This window comes from Populus nigra, chromosome 4 (genome assembly GCF_951802175.1).
Source record: "Populus nigra chromosome 4, ddPopNigr1.1, whole genome shotgun sequence".
NCBI lineage: Eukaryota > Viridiplantae > Streptophyta > Magnoliopsida > Malpighiales > Salicaceae > Populus > Populus nigra.
Window position 1 is genome coordinate 9,789,698 of NC_084855.1, and position 18,128 is coordinate 9,807,825.

At 30.6% G+C, this 18,128-nt stretch overlaps 2 protein-coding genes across 5 annotated transcripts; both read left to right on the forward strand.

The window, feature by feature from the left end:
* Positions 1 to 4,614: 4,614 nt before the first annotated feature.
* Positions 4,615 to 6,718, forward strand: LOC133692005 (uncharacterized). Of its 4 annotated transcripts, none has more exons than XR_009841781.1 (3): positions 4,615 to 5,111; positions 5,192 to 6,144; positions 6,440 to 6,718. XR_009841781.1 is itself a non-coding variant. In XM_062112646.1 (3 exons), exons 2-3 carry the CDS (start codon positions 5,765 to 5,767, stop codon positions 6,580 to 6,582), a joined length of 387 nt encoding a protein of 128 aa, XP_061968630.1. In that variant the 5' UTR covers positions 4,618 to 5,111; positions 5,192 to 5,764; the 3' UTR covers positions 6,583 to 6,718. The 4 variants fall into 4 exon arrangements, 1 of the variants encoding a protein (XP_061968630.1); XR_009841780.1 differs by having other exon boundaries at positions 5,192 to 6,008; positions 6,101 to 6,718; XR_009841779.1 differs by having other exon boundaries at positions 5,192 to 5,330; positions 5,755 to 6,718.
* Positions 6,719 to 12,822: 6,104 nt separating this feature from the next.
* On the forward strand, positions 12,823 to 16,195 carry LOC133692445 (probable disease resistance protein At4g33300). The gene is made up of 5 exons (XM_062113404.1): positions 12,823 to 13,638; positions 13,909 to 14,309; positions 14,429 to 14,784; positions 14,876 to 15,081; positions 15,209 to 16,195. Exons 1-5 carry the CDS (start codon positions 12,924 to 12,926, stop codon positions 16,033 to 16,035), a joined length of 2,505 nt encoding a protein of 834 aa, XP_061969388.1. The 5' UTR covers positions 12,823 to 12,923; the 3' UTR covers positions 16,036 to 16,195.
* Positions 16,196 to 18,128: the final 1,933 nt, after the last annotated feature.

The following is an 18,128-nucleotide window of genomic DNA, read 5'->3' on the forward strand; positions in this document are numbered from 1 at the left end:
AACATGTTAAGCTTGAGTTATAAGATTATAATAACCCCAACAGAAAGATCTAATTTAAAATATATCTACCTAATTTAAAAATTTTAATGAAAAAATAAAAATATTTTCTTATATAATATAACCCAAATGAAAGGAACGACAAATTAATCCAATGTACATAGAAAATCGATTCTCCCTCTGCATGAACTCTTCTCTTCCTCTCCTTTTCCTTATAATCGATTCGTTTTCTCTTCTTTTTGTAATTTCTTACGATTTATAAATGAATGATAGTTGTTCTTTTCAAAACTTCATGAGTTCTCGCTCCATTGTCAATTATGCAATCTCATCCTTTGGTGTGCATAATAGTATTCAAATTTAGTTCAGGCTTTTAGAGTTTTAATTTTTAATGTAAAGTTGCAGTCGCTTATGGATTACCAATAATTGATTTATTTTATAATTGATAAATTCATTGTTTGTTTATTAATTGGTGGGTGAGGAGTAATAATTGTCATTTTCAATTTGACCAGAGATAAATATATCGTTTTTCATCTTAATTGCATCATAAAATGATCAAAATACACTTGAAAGCAAAAATTTAAACTTGGTGTAGGTGTTTTGTATTTTCACAATGGTTTATTCATTACTATAATGTCAACTGAAGGATAAATTAGTATTTGACTAGATAAAAATAATAATAACAGTTAAAATGCACAGTGAATAACAAAAAATACCCTTTAAATAAAGAAAATATAAACATGAGATCAAGAGTGTCTAGTCTTTTCATAATATTTTTTTTTTGTAATTATAAAGTCAGCTAAATAGCAATTTTATATTTGGCTAAAAAATAGGTGAGCGCACATAAGAAGCACCCATGCCCTTTGAGAGGTATGTGCAGTGCCTCCCAACTTTCAAAAATACTTTTTTCTCCGTGTCGTTAAAAGCATTATCATATCCCTTTCTTGTTGGAGTGACGCATGGCTCTGGTAGTGGTCTGGTTTGTTGTCAGTGAACCTTTTATTTTTCCTCTCTTCTCCCCTGAAAATTATAGTTTGCCCTCTTTGTTGTTGGTATTTCAGCTTCAATCCTTATTCTTTTGATTTTGAATTTTTTGTCTTGCTTTTTTAATAGAAGTTTTATTTATTTTTAATTTCATACTTTAATCTCAATTTACCAAATATTATATTCTCTAATATGGTTCTCATTCTTTTGATTTCTAATTTATTTTTCTTGGCTCTTTTGTAAAAGTTTTATTGATGTTCAATTCTATTATTCAATTCAAATTGATGGTATTATATTTTCCAATTTAGTGCTCATTGTTTTGATTTCTAATTTGTTATTGGTTTTTTTTGTAAAAGTTATTATTATTTTCAATTTCAACCTTCAATAAAAGCATTGTTTTTATTTTTTATGGTCAATTTTGATCCTTATTCTTTTGATTTTTTTGTCCTTTTACTAAATTAACTTTTCTTTTCAATTTCATCCTTCAATCAAATAATTATTTTTTAATTTTGATCATTATTCTTTTAATTGCTATTTCTTTAATCATTTTGTATAATTAATTATTTTTTTTTAATTTTTTCCTTCAATAGTTGATTGATTGAAAATTAAATTTTATGGTTTTTAAAAATTGAATGCTTCGAGTCTAATGACTTTGGTCACGAGTTTGAAAAATTAATGCAGATTTGACAGGATATCTTAGGTTAGCTCAATTCTGATTACCGAGGTTGTAGGCATGTCATGGTAACTCAGGTTGACCATGACTGATTTTTTATGTCTTTTTTAACCTGTTTTTTCCCTCTGTATTTAATGAGGATGTCGATCCATATATTGTCGTATTTTATTTTATTTTTTCTAATTAAATTAAAGTTAGCTTATTTGATCTAGTCATATTTACGATGCAGTTACATATTTTTTTTTCTTTTATAAAACACACTTGCAACAATTGAAGATTAATTTTTGAGCCAAAAAAATAGTATGATATTATGGTGAATCACGTGCACCAAGGCTAGTTATGACAATAATAATTTAATTTACTTTTATTTAGGTAATATTGCAAAGCCTTCTCTTTTGTTAACATTACCATAATTTACTTTCTATCATGATCGTTGTAATAATAATAATAATTTTATTCATTTAAAAGGTCTACTAAAATATTTTTAACTTCATTGAAGTTAAATATTATTTTAAATAAGAAGTTAATTATTTTTTATTATATTTTTTTCAATAAAAATAAATTATAAAAACAAAAGAATGTAGACATTTTGAAATATACTATAAAGGTCTAATGATTAAAACTAATTCATAAGCTAAACTTTTAATGCAGTTCATGAATTTTAGTTAATATATTTTATTTTTAAAAGTTCTGGAGATATTGGTTCCATAAGTAAACAAGTTCTTTTTTAACATATACATGTACACATGGTATAATAATATTAACAAAATATAATTGGCCTTGGAAAATTATTGATACCTCCATATCTATTGATACTATTCACTAGAAAATCATAATGGTGTTTTTTCCCCATTACTCAAAAATATCTACACTGACTTTTAAGGGCATTTGAGTCTTTTTACATGACTCATTTGTCATTTTCTAATTGATCAGGGATAGATAAGTATTCTCACATCTTGATTGCATAGTAAAATGACTAGAATACCCTTTCAAGAAAAAAAGAATGAAATATGATGTCAAAGTGTATTTTTGTATTTTCATAATAGTTTTTTTGTTATTACTAAGAGATAATTTAGCATTTGACCAAATATAAAAAATAATAAACAATTAAAATGCATAGTAAAACAATAAAAATACCATTTAAATCAAAATATTTAAGCCTGAGTTCAAAGAGAGCTTTTTATTTTTCAGAATGGTTTTTTTTTTGTAATTAGAAAATCAGTTTTGGGGTACTTTTATATTTAGCTAAATAAAAAAAAAAAAATAACATGCGCATGTTACACACTCGAGGGCACGTGGGAGGTGCCTCTCACCATCTAAAAATCCTCTTCCATCGTGTCTTTGAAAGCACTGTTGTATTCTCTTCTTGTTGGTGCAACAAGTGTCTCTGGCGGTAATCCGGTTTGTCGTCAATGAACTTCCCCCCCCCCCCATTTTCTTTCTCTTCCCTAAAAAATTATAGCCTATCCCTCTTGATTATTGGTATTTCAACCTTAGTCCATATTCTTTTGATTTCTTATTTCTGGTCTTACCCTTTTATAGAAGTTTTTTTTTTTAATTTCATTCTTCAATCCCAATTTACTAAATATTATAGTCTTTAATTTGATCCTCATTCTTTGGATTCCTGATTTTCTGCCTTGGCATTTTTGTAAAAGTTTTTTTTTAATTTCATCATTCAATTCATATTGATGGTATTATGTTTTCTAATTTGGTTCACATTGTTTTGGTTTCTATTTTTTTTCTTGATTATTTTGTAAAAGTTATTATTCTTTTTATTTTCACTATTTAACTACAACATTTTTTTTTATTTTTTATGTCAATTTTGAGCCTAATTCTTTTAATTCTTTTTATCCTTTTACTAAATTGCTTTTTTTTTTCAATTTCACCATTGAATTAAATATAAAATTTATTTTGTATTTTAATTTTGATTCTCATTCTTTTAATTGCTCTTTTTTTTAAATCCTTTTGTATAATTGAATTTTTTTTTCAATTTTATCCTTTAGTATATGATTAATTGAGAATTGAAATTCAATGTTTTTTCTAGATTTGGTATTTCGAGTCTAATGACTCGGGTCACGAGTTTGAAATGTTAACACGATTTTTTTCATAGGGAAAAGGGCTTTATAATTCTCTTTAATTTTTTATTGAGTTATTTCAATTACATGATCTGAGGTCGGGTATGACAGAATATCTCAAGATGGTTCAGCCGTAATTAACGTGGTTAGGGATTTATTTTTTATGTCTTTTTACAAGAATCCTTATCTTCACCCAGGACTATTCTTTGAAAGGAGACTGGAAAAGATGAGATCGAGTTAAAAGGTAGTAGATTTACTATTAGGTTATAAAACTATTGGATGTAAATGGATCGTAGAAAGAAATTTAAATAAGATGAACCACAGAAAAATACGAAGTTAGGCTTATTGCTAAAGATTTAAGCAACAGGAGACCTAGACTACTCTGACTCCTTCTCTTATCTTGCAAAAGTTGCATCCATAAGTTGACTGGGAATGTCAACTGTGTGGGTTAACATATGATTTACATTCATAGAAAATTTAAATATTTTTTCAAGAAAACGAGATATTCGTACCTTGCGTGTTAAAAAAAATATAAAAGTATTATTTTTTCTGCAAGAAAATTATTATATTAGCATCAAAATATATTAACTGTAAAACGTGCTTCAGGTTTGACTGTTATTCTCCGTGTAAATGGTTTTGGCAGTTAAAATTTCAAAGTTAGGTTTGAAATATATAATTAACTATAACTCTCAGTTTAGGTTTAATGAAATCTATTTTCAAAATATTTTCCGTAGACATAAAAAAATAAATAAATAAAACAAAGAAAAAAAAGAAAAGGAGGAAAGAACAACAGAACTGGGTTTAACCGTAAGCAACTTAGATTACGGTCTCGTGCAGGCCTATAATTGCCCATCAGTTCTCGCTAAATTTAGGCCTTCAGCAACCGGCCTTTAACCCCAAACCTCCAAAGGCCCTAAACCCTAGCCCGCCCTCTTCCCCCTCAAATTAGACTCTCCTCCCTCTAAGCCCCGCCAGAAAATCCTCTATTCACCGCCAAAAAAACCCCCATCTAGCAACAATACATCACCTAATACCTCTAACCACACTCTGAATGCATGGTTAAGCCGTGTCGTATCACTTCGAATGCATGATTAAGCCGTGCCGTATCGGATTCTTAACAGGAACCTGCCCCCCTAGTTTCTCGAATTTCTCTACAGATGAAGACGAATTCGAAGAAACCGATGGCAGCGCAGTTTATGGACACACTCTCTTAAGCCAGCGGCCTTCTACCGTAGAATGGACACCGAATTTGGGCGTCTACCGTACACCGAATTTGGTTAGTTTTATCAGTACCGTGGATCGGTACCCGATAATTCTCAGAAATATGGGCGGTGACTTTGTCTGCTCTATGCAAGAAATCCACATGATTCAAATCGCTGGTTCAGGTCAGCTTAAAAAAGGCTCGTTACTAGTTATGCAAATTTTTGCGTCTCTGCGACTAAGAGTTTTAGGTTTATTTGAACAGGATTCAAGTGGAAACGTGGGACGGTATGGCGAAATTGTGCTTTGAACATCTAAAGCCAAATGATCACATATATGTCTCGGGCCATTTGGAGTCTTACTTCAAGGTTTCTAGCAATGGAAATCCAAAGTCCAGTTATAAGGTTCCCCATTTGAATTATAATAGTTTGCTTGGATATGTCATTTAAATTTTCGAAAACTGCGTGGAATTATTAATGATTTACGCTTTCTTATAGAAATAGAGGCTAGAGGCAGCTAGTTATTAATGATTTACCATGATTTTTTTTTTTAATGATGATTATCATTGCTGGAAGATTGATATGTTTCTGATTGCTTCTCAAAGAATTAGTTTGAGATACTCTGTGCTCTCTTGTTCGCTAATACTGAATTGATTTTATTAGCCATTATTTGAAACGTTTGTATGTTTCTGAACCATACCAATGGGTTTTCTATTCTGAACACATTGATAAGTCCACATAGACACAAGCAAACACGGTCACACACGTGTGCACTTGCTCACTCATTCCTACATGTGTGCGTGTAGAATGATTTAGTTTGTTTCTATAGATAATTGCGAATGGATTGCATTGCATTGCACAACATGATCATCGGCCAGGCTGCCAAAGCCCTGAGTGGTCAAAGTTTGAAACCTGCCAAAATCAGGAGGAATCAGAGTTGGAAGCCTGTTGAAACCCTCCCTGAGGAATCAGAGTTGAAGCCTGTCGAAACCCTCCCTGAGGAATCAGATTCAGGGACCTGCCAAAAATTTAAGGAACCAGAATCAGGTGCCTGCCAAAAATCCATGGAGCCACATTCAGGAGGTATCCGTTTTTCTTTTACCTGTTGAAGTTTATTTTCAATTAAGTGCCCATCTCTCGTTCACCTGGCTCCTGGACAATACGCTGTGTTGTAGGTTATGAATGGCTCATGGTTCAATTAACATAAGAGATGGTTTAGGTGGGTTGTTTCTCAATATAGGACTTCCAAATCTTTGGCATGTTCAGGTGGCTGTCGCTTAAAATCTTGGAATCTATTATTAGCTCATCATAAAGTTGCTAGATATGACTGCCTGGGTGTGTGGGGATCAAGAATGCTGTTTACTGGCAGGCAAAGAAAGTCATACTGTTTGATTGGGCCATGGTTTTTTATATGATTGATAGCAGTGATTGATTTAGCATTGGTTTATTGTTTTTTTATATTTTGTTCACTACTCCCATGCTTATTTCTTTAAATTTCTTTATAACAAATTCAGCTGAAATTGGCATGGGAAAGGACAAAACCCACCTTTGCTTATGGAAAGCGCTTTTCAGCAGTCTGCTTGGGTGGTGGGATAACAAGAAAAATCGGAGTTACACGACTTTAAGCACAAGATTAGTGGTTATGCTCTTTGGTTGAGTCCAAATGAACCACCATGGATCAAAAGAAAAGTTCAATTGCTTGATTGGAAAACAAGGAATGGAGTGTTTGTAATACTGTATGACTGTCTTAGAAATCAATGTATTTCGAGCATGTAGAATGAAGTTCGTTGAAATCGCTCGACGAGTTTCTTAAATATTAACCACCACCAATTGGTTAGTATCATGTTGGATTCATTGGTTAGGGCTAACCATCACGAATGAAATAGCATTAACTTTCCCGAAGAGTTAATTATGAGAGTCAATCACCAAGTTTATACATGCTTGCGAAGTCAACTTGAATTTCACTCGGTTTTCTTTTTCACCGAACGTGGCTTTTATCATATATGCCAGACACAATGTTCCCACCTAAATGGCTGTCTGCATCGTAGTTAATGATTAATAAAAGAGTACGAGATTATCGTATCAGTATGAGAATACGATAATAGTTATTTTTTTAAAATAAGTTTTAATATCAATATATTAAAATATTATAAAACATAAAAAAATTTAAGTTTTTTAAATATTTCATTTAGAACATAATTCCAAACAACCTTCAATCTAAATTTGCTTGTACATGTTGCCATGAGAATTTTACAATGTCAACCACACCGATTTACTACCTTATTTGTGCCCTCTGCCCTCTCCAAATATCAAGGCATTGATTGATTCATTGACTGTAAATTGTATCCAAACGAGAAAGCTCAACGTGGTGATGCAATGACTTGCCGGAGCCAGTGTGAAAATCCTTGCTCTGGTTCAGAATGCATGCACTCAAAGTCTCCGATCCCAAGCGGCGCTCAATGCTCTCAATCTAGTCATGGATCCTCCAGCCTTGACTGGTAACTGCTAGTAATGGTTCTTTTGTAGTCTCTGGCCCCATAATTGAGAGATTAAGGCATCTCAAGTTGACGAGGGCACAGCAATCGTTTTCTGAGTCAAAAAGCCTTTCACGTGGACTGGATTATTTGAACAATACCACGTATCTTGCACTTGTCAATTAATTTGATGATGATACTTTTTTTTGCCTTTCATTTCTATCCTAAAACCAATCGTCTTCTTGTTGGAATGAATGAACGAGTCCATCTCGCTTACGTGTCTTTTCTTGTTAGGATCACGTAGTTTGATAAAGAAAATCATTACTTTAAAAACTTGTATAGAACAACCGAAACTAATTTGTATTTAATTTTTATTAAATAAATAAAATAATAAAATTCAAACTTATAACTACTTGGTTATGAAATCTCTAATACCATGTCAAATAAACAATTCATCACAAAAACTTAACTTATTAGGTGAAACTTCAAATATGATTTATATTATTATTTAACAACAATTAACATAAAAAAAAACAATTGCAATCATACACATAACATATTATATGATTTATTTATACCTACGTCCATGAAGGAAAAATAAAATTTCACTTCAACGGAACATCGTATAAATTTGAAAACTTTCAGTTATAATTTCAAGCACACCCTATTATGACGACTCGGTCTTTAAGATGAAATAAATTTTGTACTAGATAAAGAAAGAATGTATCAACTATATAACATAACTTTGATTAAAATTAAAAGACTAAAACTAAAACTAAAACCACTCATTGTTTTACTGTGCATTATAAGAAAAATCATTGTTTATTCACACAATGATATCTTTTTTTATCTTTCAATATTTTTTCAATCATTTTTTTCTCAATTTGATCATTTTATATTTTGTTAATTTCAAATTAGATTTCATGGTTTATTTTGTGTTTTTTTTAAAATTTTTCATGATCTTAAAAAAATCTCGGTATTGAGTTGATTTTCATTTTGCCAATAATAATTTGATTTGATTATTTGTGAAGAGTTATAAATGAGGGGACCAAAATTGAAAGTGTGGTAATTAAAATGACAACTCTTTATTTTAAAATATGATAGATCTATTTTTTGGGTCCTTAATTTCTTCTCTTTTTTTTCATTAATTTTTTTTTTAAATTTATCCTTCCACATTGCATTGATTGGTGATTCGAATTTATAATTTGGTTTGTATTGTTTTCCTTCAGGTTATTGCATTCTTAAAAAAATATTCTGATATTAGGTTGGATATTTATTTTACAAAAAAGAATTTAATTTTATTGTTTGAAAAAAATTAAAAACGAAAAGACCAAAATTAAAAACTTGGTGAAATGACATCCCTTTCTTAAAAAAAATTATTATGTCGGTGCTTTTAAGCTCAAGATTCTTTCCAAAATAAATTTTGGTCTTTTTAGTTTGAAATTATACGATTTGATCCAGAACTTCATTTAATTTTTATTTTAGTCTCTAAATTAAAAAGAAAGTCATTGGACCATAACGAATAAGATAGAAAGAGTTGGTTGTTCTGATTCTATGCATAAAAATGGTCAAACTTAGTATTAAAATGTTTCTTTTTATGAGATAAGTGCTATTAAAGTGTTTTTGAGTTTTTGTATCGTCTAAAAAGTAGATCGGGGTTGAGAGAAGGTTTTTATGGGATTGATTTTGTATTTTTAAATAAACAATAGAGGGTTTTTTTTAAATTTGAGAGATTAGTTTCTTGAGGTTGTAAGAGTATTTGTTTTAGGTGTTTTTATATAAAAATATGTTAGAAATCAGGTTTTGGATTAAAAAAATAGCATAACCTAATTTTCAGTCACCTATGTGTTGGATCATAGGTAGCAGGTAACGCATCGTTCACCTGTTTTAAAAAGGAAAAGAAAATTAATAACCCACATACCCAAGCTTTGACTAGCAAGCCCATATATTTGGGTTTATTTTTAAAGACCCATGCGCACTAGGCCGCATAGGCTCAGGCTTCTAGGTTGTTTTTTTCTTTTTTCTTTTTATTTAATTTCTTATAAATTAAATAATTTGAAATTATATATATATATATAATTACTTTTAAATTCTTAATTAGATTAATTTTGTTGAATTTCATTTCATTTTTACAACTCATCACAATAAAAAAAAAGATTATTTTATTTGGGTTCTTTGCAAAGTCACTAATTTTTCTTCTTATATAATTAAATAAAAATATTTTTTAAAAATAAACTTACTGAATCCGGTCAGGTTTAGAATCTTAGTTTGACAAGTTAATCCTAATAGAACAGACATGTCTCCACCTCAATATTAAGAGAGAGAGAAAAAGGATGGTGTCTTGATTTTTTGTTTTGAAATCAAGTTATGTTGTTTCTAATATTTTAGGTTATCTTTAGACCTTTCAAGTCAATTTGGTCGTATGAGACCAACTTCTTCATAATTTAATTTAAAATCTAATCTATGTAAGGATTTAGGTCATGAAGTTTTAAGAATGACCAACTAAGTCAGGTTTAGTGATATTTTCTAAGTCAGGTTTAATGCCATTTTCAAATTATTCCTTGTAATAACATTCAAGTATTGTAGTGTTATCATGTTTTTTTTATACACTCGAATGAAAAATATTAGGGTGATATTTTCTTTGAATTGAAACTTGTTTTTGGAATGATGAGAGAATGTTCTCTAAGAAAAAGATGTTTTGATGAATTTTTTTATATATATATAAAAAAATGATATTTTCTTTGAATTGATTCTTGTTTTTGGAATGATGAGACAATTTTGTCTAAGGGAAAGATGTTATGGCGAAAGCTTTTTTGTATAAAAAAGGCACAATAACGAGACAAAAATCTTTTTATCCTTATTTTAGATTATTTTGATTTTTTTATATGTATTCTAGATGCCTTTTGTTTTTTATTAAAAAAACAAATAGAAAAAATGTTATATATATATTTTAAATTAAATATATAAATAAGAAAAATAAGACTTTTACTAAAAAAAATTATTTAATTTCAATAGAATTTAGATTATTACTCTTCTTATAAAAATATTTGTGTTATTTGATTAAGTAAGAAAAATTAAAGGACTTCTCGTTGCGCATGATTAAATATGTTTGTTTACGTCTATTTTTTAATTTTACAACTTAGTCTTTAGATAGTGTTAAGATCTATTTTTAGTATTTATTTACGTGTAATTTTGTTAGATCGATGTATGGATCAAATTTAAAGTTAGTGATTAATATTTTACTTGTTGTTTAAAAATATGTTAAGAATGTTTAAATATTTGTTTAATGTTAAAAAAATTTAATTTAAATCCCGATATCGCGCTATTCAATTATCTAGTGCACACTAGAACGAATCACTATAAAAAGTCCATTATTAAAGATTGATTAAATCCCCTTACTAAATAAAATTTCCTTTGTCTGTTCGGCAATATTGAGTTTCTTGGACCATCTTGTTCATTACGAGGAATTTGATAAATTTCTCTTAATTCTGGTTTTAAAGGTTGAACCTAGAAAATTAAGGAATAAAACATGTTCATTTTCTTAAGATTCCCAACAATGTTTTTTAATATTGTCCCTCCTCGTGACAACATTAAGGAAAAATCACGAAAAACATTCTAAGATTTATTCTAGATTGAACTTTCCCTCTTACATTTTAAAATTTAAAGAAAATAATAAAAGAAAATAATATTGACATGTGTAAAAAGTATAGAATTTTCCATGTGGGAGAGAAATTTTCCATTCTATTAATTTTCCTGTTAAATATTGACAAGTGTAAAAAGTATAGAATTTTGTGCTATTTTTTTTTAAATAAAAGAAAATAATAAACAATTATAAAAGGGGAAATATAAGGAAAAAAACAAGAAAAATTGAAAATTCCTAACAATTCTGAAAAAAAAATATTAGATTGAAAATGAAAAAAGGAAATAGAAAAACCTTTAGAAAAAAAAGAAATTAATTATTTCATGTAAAAAATTCTATATTTTAGACAAGTATCCACATCTAACAGAAAACAATGATGGAACTCAATTAGATTTTTACAGCATTTGTTAGGAAACTTTGCTATTCGGTTATTATTAGTTTTTATTTATTGAAAAACCTAACAAGTACAGAAACTACATAATAGCGTAGAGTACTTTCCACTACATTATTATAATTCAAAAAAATAAAAAATATTATGAACTCACATGGTGTTTATGTTGTTTTAGTCATTAATTTTTTTTTTTATATTTTGGTTATTGAATTTTTTTTAAAAAATATTATCATTCAATATTATATTAATTAATTAGTAATTGTACTTGATGATTTGTTTTGTTTTATTTTTATTAAGTTTTTGTGATCTCAAAAAATATACTAGCATTGAGTTGTTTTTTATTTTGTTTGATTTATTTGTTTGCAAAAAAATATAAAATGAGAGCACCAAAATTAAAAATAAGGTGTAATGAAAGCCCTTTATTTAAAAATAAAAAATTTTTTGGTTCTTTATTTTTTTAGTCCAACCTTCAAGTCTGTTTTTTTAGTTTCATCCTTTTATATTACATTGATTAATAATTCAGTTTGATGATTTGTTTTATATTGTTTTTTTTGAAGTAGTTGTTGTCTTATAAAAAATATCATGACTTTGGGTTGGTTCTTAATTTTATAAAAAAAATTCAGTTTTGTTGTTTGAGAAAAATAAAAATAAAAGGACCAAATTAAAAGTTTGCTGAAATATATGCTTTTTTTAAAAAAACAAATATTGTTTCCAGCACCTTTTATCCTAAATATTTTGTCCAAATTATTTTTAGATCCTTTTATTATGAAAATTATACAATTTTGTCTAATATTTTATTTTATTTATATTTTAATTTTTGAGTTCAAGAAAAGAGAGAAAAAGTTGCCGATTAACAATGAAGAAAGAAGAAAATTATTGGATGACCATATTTTGATAACAAAAAAATACCAATCTTGGAGTCAACAAGTTTTATTTTGTGAGAGAAATCTCATTAAAGTTTTTTTAAACATTTATCTTGTTTGGATAAATAGATCAAGATAGAGAAAGAATTTTCTCCTCTATTTATTTTTTTAAAATTTTTGAGTTGATAAATTGATTTTTTGATGTCATAAAAGTATTTATAAGTAAAAATAAATTAAAAATTAGATTTTTTAGTAAAAAAACCTGCTCTTAATTTTTACAATACTTTTATGTTAAATATTTTATTTTTAAGAAATATGTTTTTTTTAACATTCTTTTTTTTTTTTGGAGAAAAGCTCAAGATCACTCTTAAGATATGGTATTTGGTATTGAAATTTCTAGTTTTAATTTTTTTTTGATATACTATATTAAAAATAAATTTAAAAAAGAAAAAAAATATTTTAAAATATTTTAAAATAAAAAATGTTTTAAAAAACACTATCTCCTCTCCTGTATTCTCAAGCAGTAAATCGCACGTAATAATAATCTGGCTGCCTTGCACTGACCCAGTTCTTTTCACATAAACAAACTTCTCAGTTCTCCCAGCGCAACCACAACTACAACCAGTGGCCATGGTGGTCACAGACCTCTTTTTAGGGGAGATAGCCACCGAACTCCTCAAACAGCTATTAGCAATATCAAAAAAAGCCAGCCTATGCAAATCAAGTGCAGAATCTTTAATGGCAGGCATAAACGAACTCATCCCTATGATTCAAGAAATCAAATTATCCGGTGTTGAACTCCCTTCGAACCGCCAATTCCAACTCGACCATCTCTCTCGCACGCTCCATGAAGGCCTCGAGCTCTCCAAGAAAGTCCTCAAATCAAACCGCTGGAACGTCTACAAAAACCTCCAGTTAGCAAGAAAGATGGAAAAGATGGAAAAGAAAATATACATGTTTATCAATGGACCTTTACAGGTTCATTTATTAGCTGACGTGCATCACATGAGGTTTGAAACAACAGAGAGGTTTGATAAGTTGGAGTGGTCAGCCAAGAAGTTAGAGGAGAGTATAGGGAATTTGAAGATCGGGGTGGGAGGTGGTGGTGGTGGTGGTGGTGGCTGGATAGAGGAAGCGGTGAAGAGATTGGAGGAGGAAGAGATGAAGTGGGAGGGTAGTTTTGGGAATAATTTTTATTCGGGGTTAGGTATTGAAGAAGGGAAGAGGAAGGTGAAAGAAATGGTCATCGAGAGGGAGAATTTAAATGTTGTTGGGATTTGTGGGATTGGTGGGTCTGGAAAAACTACTTTGGCTAATGAAATCTGTATAGATGATCAAGTTAGATGTAAGTTTTAATTAAAGAATCTCTCTTTGCTTTACTGTTTTATTTATATATTTTTCTTTTTCTTTCTTTCCGTCATCTGCTTGATTCGACCTGTATAGAGGTAAAAGGAAACACAGACTTCACAGAAAGGATACCTTTTCTTTGTTTTTACTTCCTTGTTTTAGTTTCTTTTGCTACTGGCTGCAGGAATTGGTGATTTGCATATGATCATTCTTTTATATTTAGACAAGAGGGGTTTTAGTTGACTTTGTTGATCTTGATTTCTTTCAGGTCACTTCGAGAACAGGATTTTGTTCTTGACAGTATCACAGTCTCCGAATGTGGAGAACCTGAAGGCGAAAATCTGGGGATTTATTACAGGGAATGATGGAATGGGTGGTATGGGCTATGATTTGGTCCCAAAATGGAATTTGCAATTTGAATGGAGAATCGGAGCCCCAATGTTGATTGTTCTTGATGATGTGTGGTCGCTCCCGGTGCTTGAGCAGCTCGTTTTTAAAGTAGCTGGATGCAAAACTCTAGTGGTTTCTCGTTTCAAATTCCAGAAAGTTTGTAATGCTACTTACAACGTAGAATTATTGAGGAGAGAAGAAGCAATCTCATTGTTCTGCCACTCTGCTTTTGGAAAGACATCTATTCCTCCTGCTGCTGATTCAAATTTGGTCAAGCAGGTAATATTCAATTCACTGTCTCCATTAGATACAATACAAGGTTTAGATTGAAAGACGGATCTTGAAATTGAGCAGTCGGTTACTTTCTTTGCCAATACTAATGAAAATTTATTTGCTAGATTGTCGATGAGTGTAAAGGCCTGCCCTTGGCTCTCAAAGTGATTGGAGCTTCGTTAAGGGACCAACCTGAAATGTACTGGGAAAGTGCGAGGAAGAGGCTTTCAAGAGGGGAACCTATTTGCGAGTCTCATGAAAGCAAGTTGCTTGATAGGATGGCAATTAGTACCCAGTTCTTGTCTAAAAACGTCAGGGAATGTTTCTTGGATCTGGGATCCTTCCCCGAAGACAAGAAGATCCCTCTTGATGTTCTCATCAACATGTGGGTTGAGATTCATGATATCGACCCGGAAGAAGCATTTGCCATCCTTGTTGAGCTTTCGGATAAGAATCTTCTCACTCTGGTTAAGGATGCACGGTATGTTCATAAAGCCAGGTTCCTAAAATTGATCTATCATTTTAGAAGGGATGATCCTTCTTTCTAAACACCTTGATCGGTTAATATGCAGAGCTGGGGATTTGTATAGCAGTTACTATGAGATTTGTATTATGCAACATGATGTGTTGCGGGACCTTGCTATTCATTTGAGCAGTTGTGGAGACATAAATGAGCGCAAGCGGTTACTTATGCCAAGAAGAGAAGCACAGCTTCCAAAAGAATGGGAGAGAAATGCGGACCGGCCATTCAATGCTCAAATTGTTTCGATCCATACAGGTATCTCCATTACTTTTCTGGGTTGCTTTGCTTTATGTAAGGTGGTTAACCGATGCAACCTTAATTGAGATTGTGGTTATAGTTTCATGTTTCCAATGCTTACTTCTATCTTGATTCTGTTAAATAGGTGAAATGAAAGAAATGGATTGGTTCCGCATGGATTTTCCCAAGGCTGAAGTGCTCATCCTGAACTTCTCGGCAAATGACTTCTTCTTGCCTCCCTTCATCGATGACATGCCAAAGCTCAGGGCATTGGTCATGATAAATTACAGTACAACCAATGCAACCATTGGCAACTTCTCCATTTTTTCAAGTTTAGCTAATTTGAGGAGCCTTTGGCTCGAGAAAGTATCCATCGTTAGATTATCTGAATCTACCGTCCCCTTGAAAAAATTGCGAAAAATATCTCTAATCCTGTGCAAGATAAACAAGAGCCTTGACGAGTCTGTCATAGACTTATCCCACATCTTCCCATCTCTCTCAGAGCTTACAATCGATCACTGTGAAGATTTAATCCAGTTGCCTTCCAGCATTTGTAGGATTCACTCGCTCCAGAGTCTGAGCATCACCAATTGCCACAACCTAGAGAAATTACCTCCCAATCTGGGCAACTTAAAATCTCTACAAATTCTAAGGTTGTATGCTTGTCCAACACTGAAAATGCTTCCACCATGTGTATGTGACCTAATTTGGTTGAAGTTCTTAGACATCTCGCAATGTGTCAATCTGAAAGGTCTTCCTGAGTGGATTGGTAAGCTGTCGAGGTTAGAGAAGATTGACATGAGAGAGTGCTCGCTAGTGAAGCTGCCAAATTCTGTTGCATCATTGGAGTCTCTGCGTAAAGTAATCTGCGAAGAAGATGTTTCTTGGTTGTGGAAGGAGATGAAGAAAGTGAATCTTGACGTCCAAGTTGCAGAAAAATGCTACAGTCTGGACTGGCTTGATGATTATTAATCAATTCCAAGTCATGCATTATGTGTATAGTTCTTTCTTTCAAGTATAAATCAATCATAGCTTTTGGTCGTTGGGGTTCTTTCCTGCCTAGTTGCAAAATGCCCCCATGCATCCTTGTTCATTACTTTTATTTTCTTATGGTGAAATCATCTGTTCATGATTTGGTTTTGAAAGCTCTGCACATTGAGCACTGCTTCCTTGTTGGAAAAGCGTTTACCATTCTTCAATCCATCGGCAATCAAGGACTGGTGGAGGCCCAGAAAAAGAAAAAGAAAAAGAAAAAGAAAAGTTAGGTCCCATGCCACCCAGCAACCTTTCGCGATTGGTTGCTGGGGAGCACAAGTGGACACCATGTATGGAGCACCTTTTCCACGTTAGGAGGATCATATCATTGGATTACCGAAAAACAATTGTCTGTAGGTCCCTCTTGTCTCCCTCTCTGGGTCCCACTGGCTTAGGTGGAAAACGCGGGAAGAGATAGATAGATAAATGGTTTAGTGCCGTGTGGACCCCATCAAAGCACTTGTATGGTCAAACAGCCACTTGGCCGATATCTTTGCTTTCTTTCGACGCAGCTTCCTAGAACTTTACCTGATGATGGAAGCTGCTATTTAAAATTTAAATTTAAGAAAATTAAAAATAAATACAATTTCAAAATACTTGACAACTGTCATCGACAGCAGCCACGATACAGTCACAGCCACTTTTCTTTTCTGCTTAAATAATATCATTTTGGATTGCGTTTCAACTGTTTTTTTATTAAATTAAAATTTTTTATTTTAAATTAATTTTTTAGTATTTTTAATTTTTTTTAATGTGTTTATATAAAAATTAAATATTTAAAAATAAAAAAAATTATTTTAATACATTTACAAGCAAAAAACACTTTGAAAAATAATATCTATTATTTACCACACTCCAAGTAAGCATGAAATAAATGGTGACCCAGTGGTAAGAGTTTGAGACCAAAAGGTTTGCTTCCTTTGTGATTTTAGGTTCGAGCCCTGTGGTTACTCATATGATGGCCACCGGAGGCTTACATGATCGTTAACTTGAGGGTCTGTGAGATTAATCAAGATGCGCGCAAGCTGGCCTGGATATCCACGTTAAACTAAAAAAAATAAAAATTAGAAGTAATACAGTTCATAAAAAGAAAAAAAAAATTCAGAAATGTTACCCACGAGCCTCAATTTTTTTTGTACACATAAATTAAAAGAAAATTTTTTTTCATGTTAGGCTATTCGGGAACAAATACATATCACAATTACATTACAAAATATACTAAAATTACTATGAAAAATATTGTAGTAGTTTATGATAACTTATTATTTTTTATTTCATTCACAAACTTTTTCTCAATTATAACTTTATATGTCAAATTTGATGATAAACTTATCAATTTATTCAGGGTAAGCAAAAATGGATCAAAGTGTACAATGAAGAGAAAAAACACGGCAATTATATTCTTGAAAAAAGTTTTTTTCATCCTTATACTTTCCCATTCTCTGTAGTCCCTATATTTTCTTTATATTTCAGTTTCCTAAAAACAGGAGTAGAGAGAAAGTCATTGATTTGGCTAGTTTTAGAAAATGAAAATCATAGTTTTTGGAGTTAACTAATTACATTCAGGAGTTTGATGGAGTCAACCAAACATTAATAATAATAAAAAGAGATTGAGTTTGGTTTGGAGTTTGATGGAGTCAACCAAATTAGTTAAATTTTATTTTTTAATGATTTTATGGACATTTTTATATAAAAAATGACATATAAGAGAAAATAAGGACAAAAGAGTTTAAAATAAAATTTTATTTTATTACATATTTGAATTTCTAATCAAGATTTATTTTTGGTTTTCTTTTTTAAAAAAGTTATAACAATACGCAACCTAAAACATGTGCAATAAGATAAATAATGAAAGATATATTCAAATGGTTAAAATATAATTATTTTTTTTCAAAAATAATGTTATAATATAGTAATTAATATAGTCACCACTTGAAATGCATAAGCAAAAAACTATTTAAAGTATCATTTAATTATCATCGTTTAAAAGTTTCAAAGACTTATAAAAATTAAATTATAAATAACTCTTA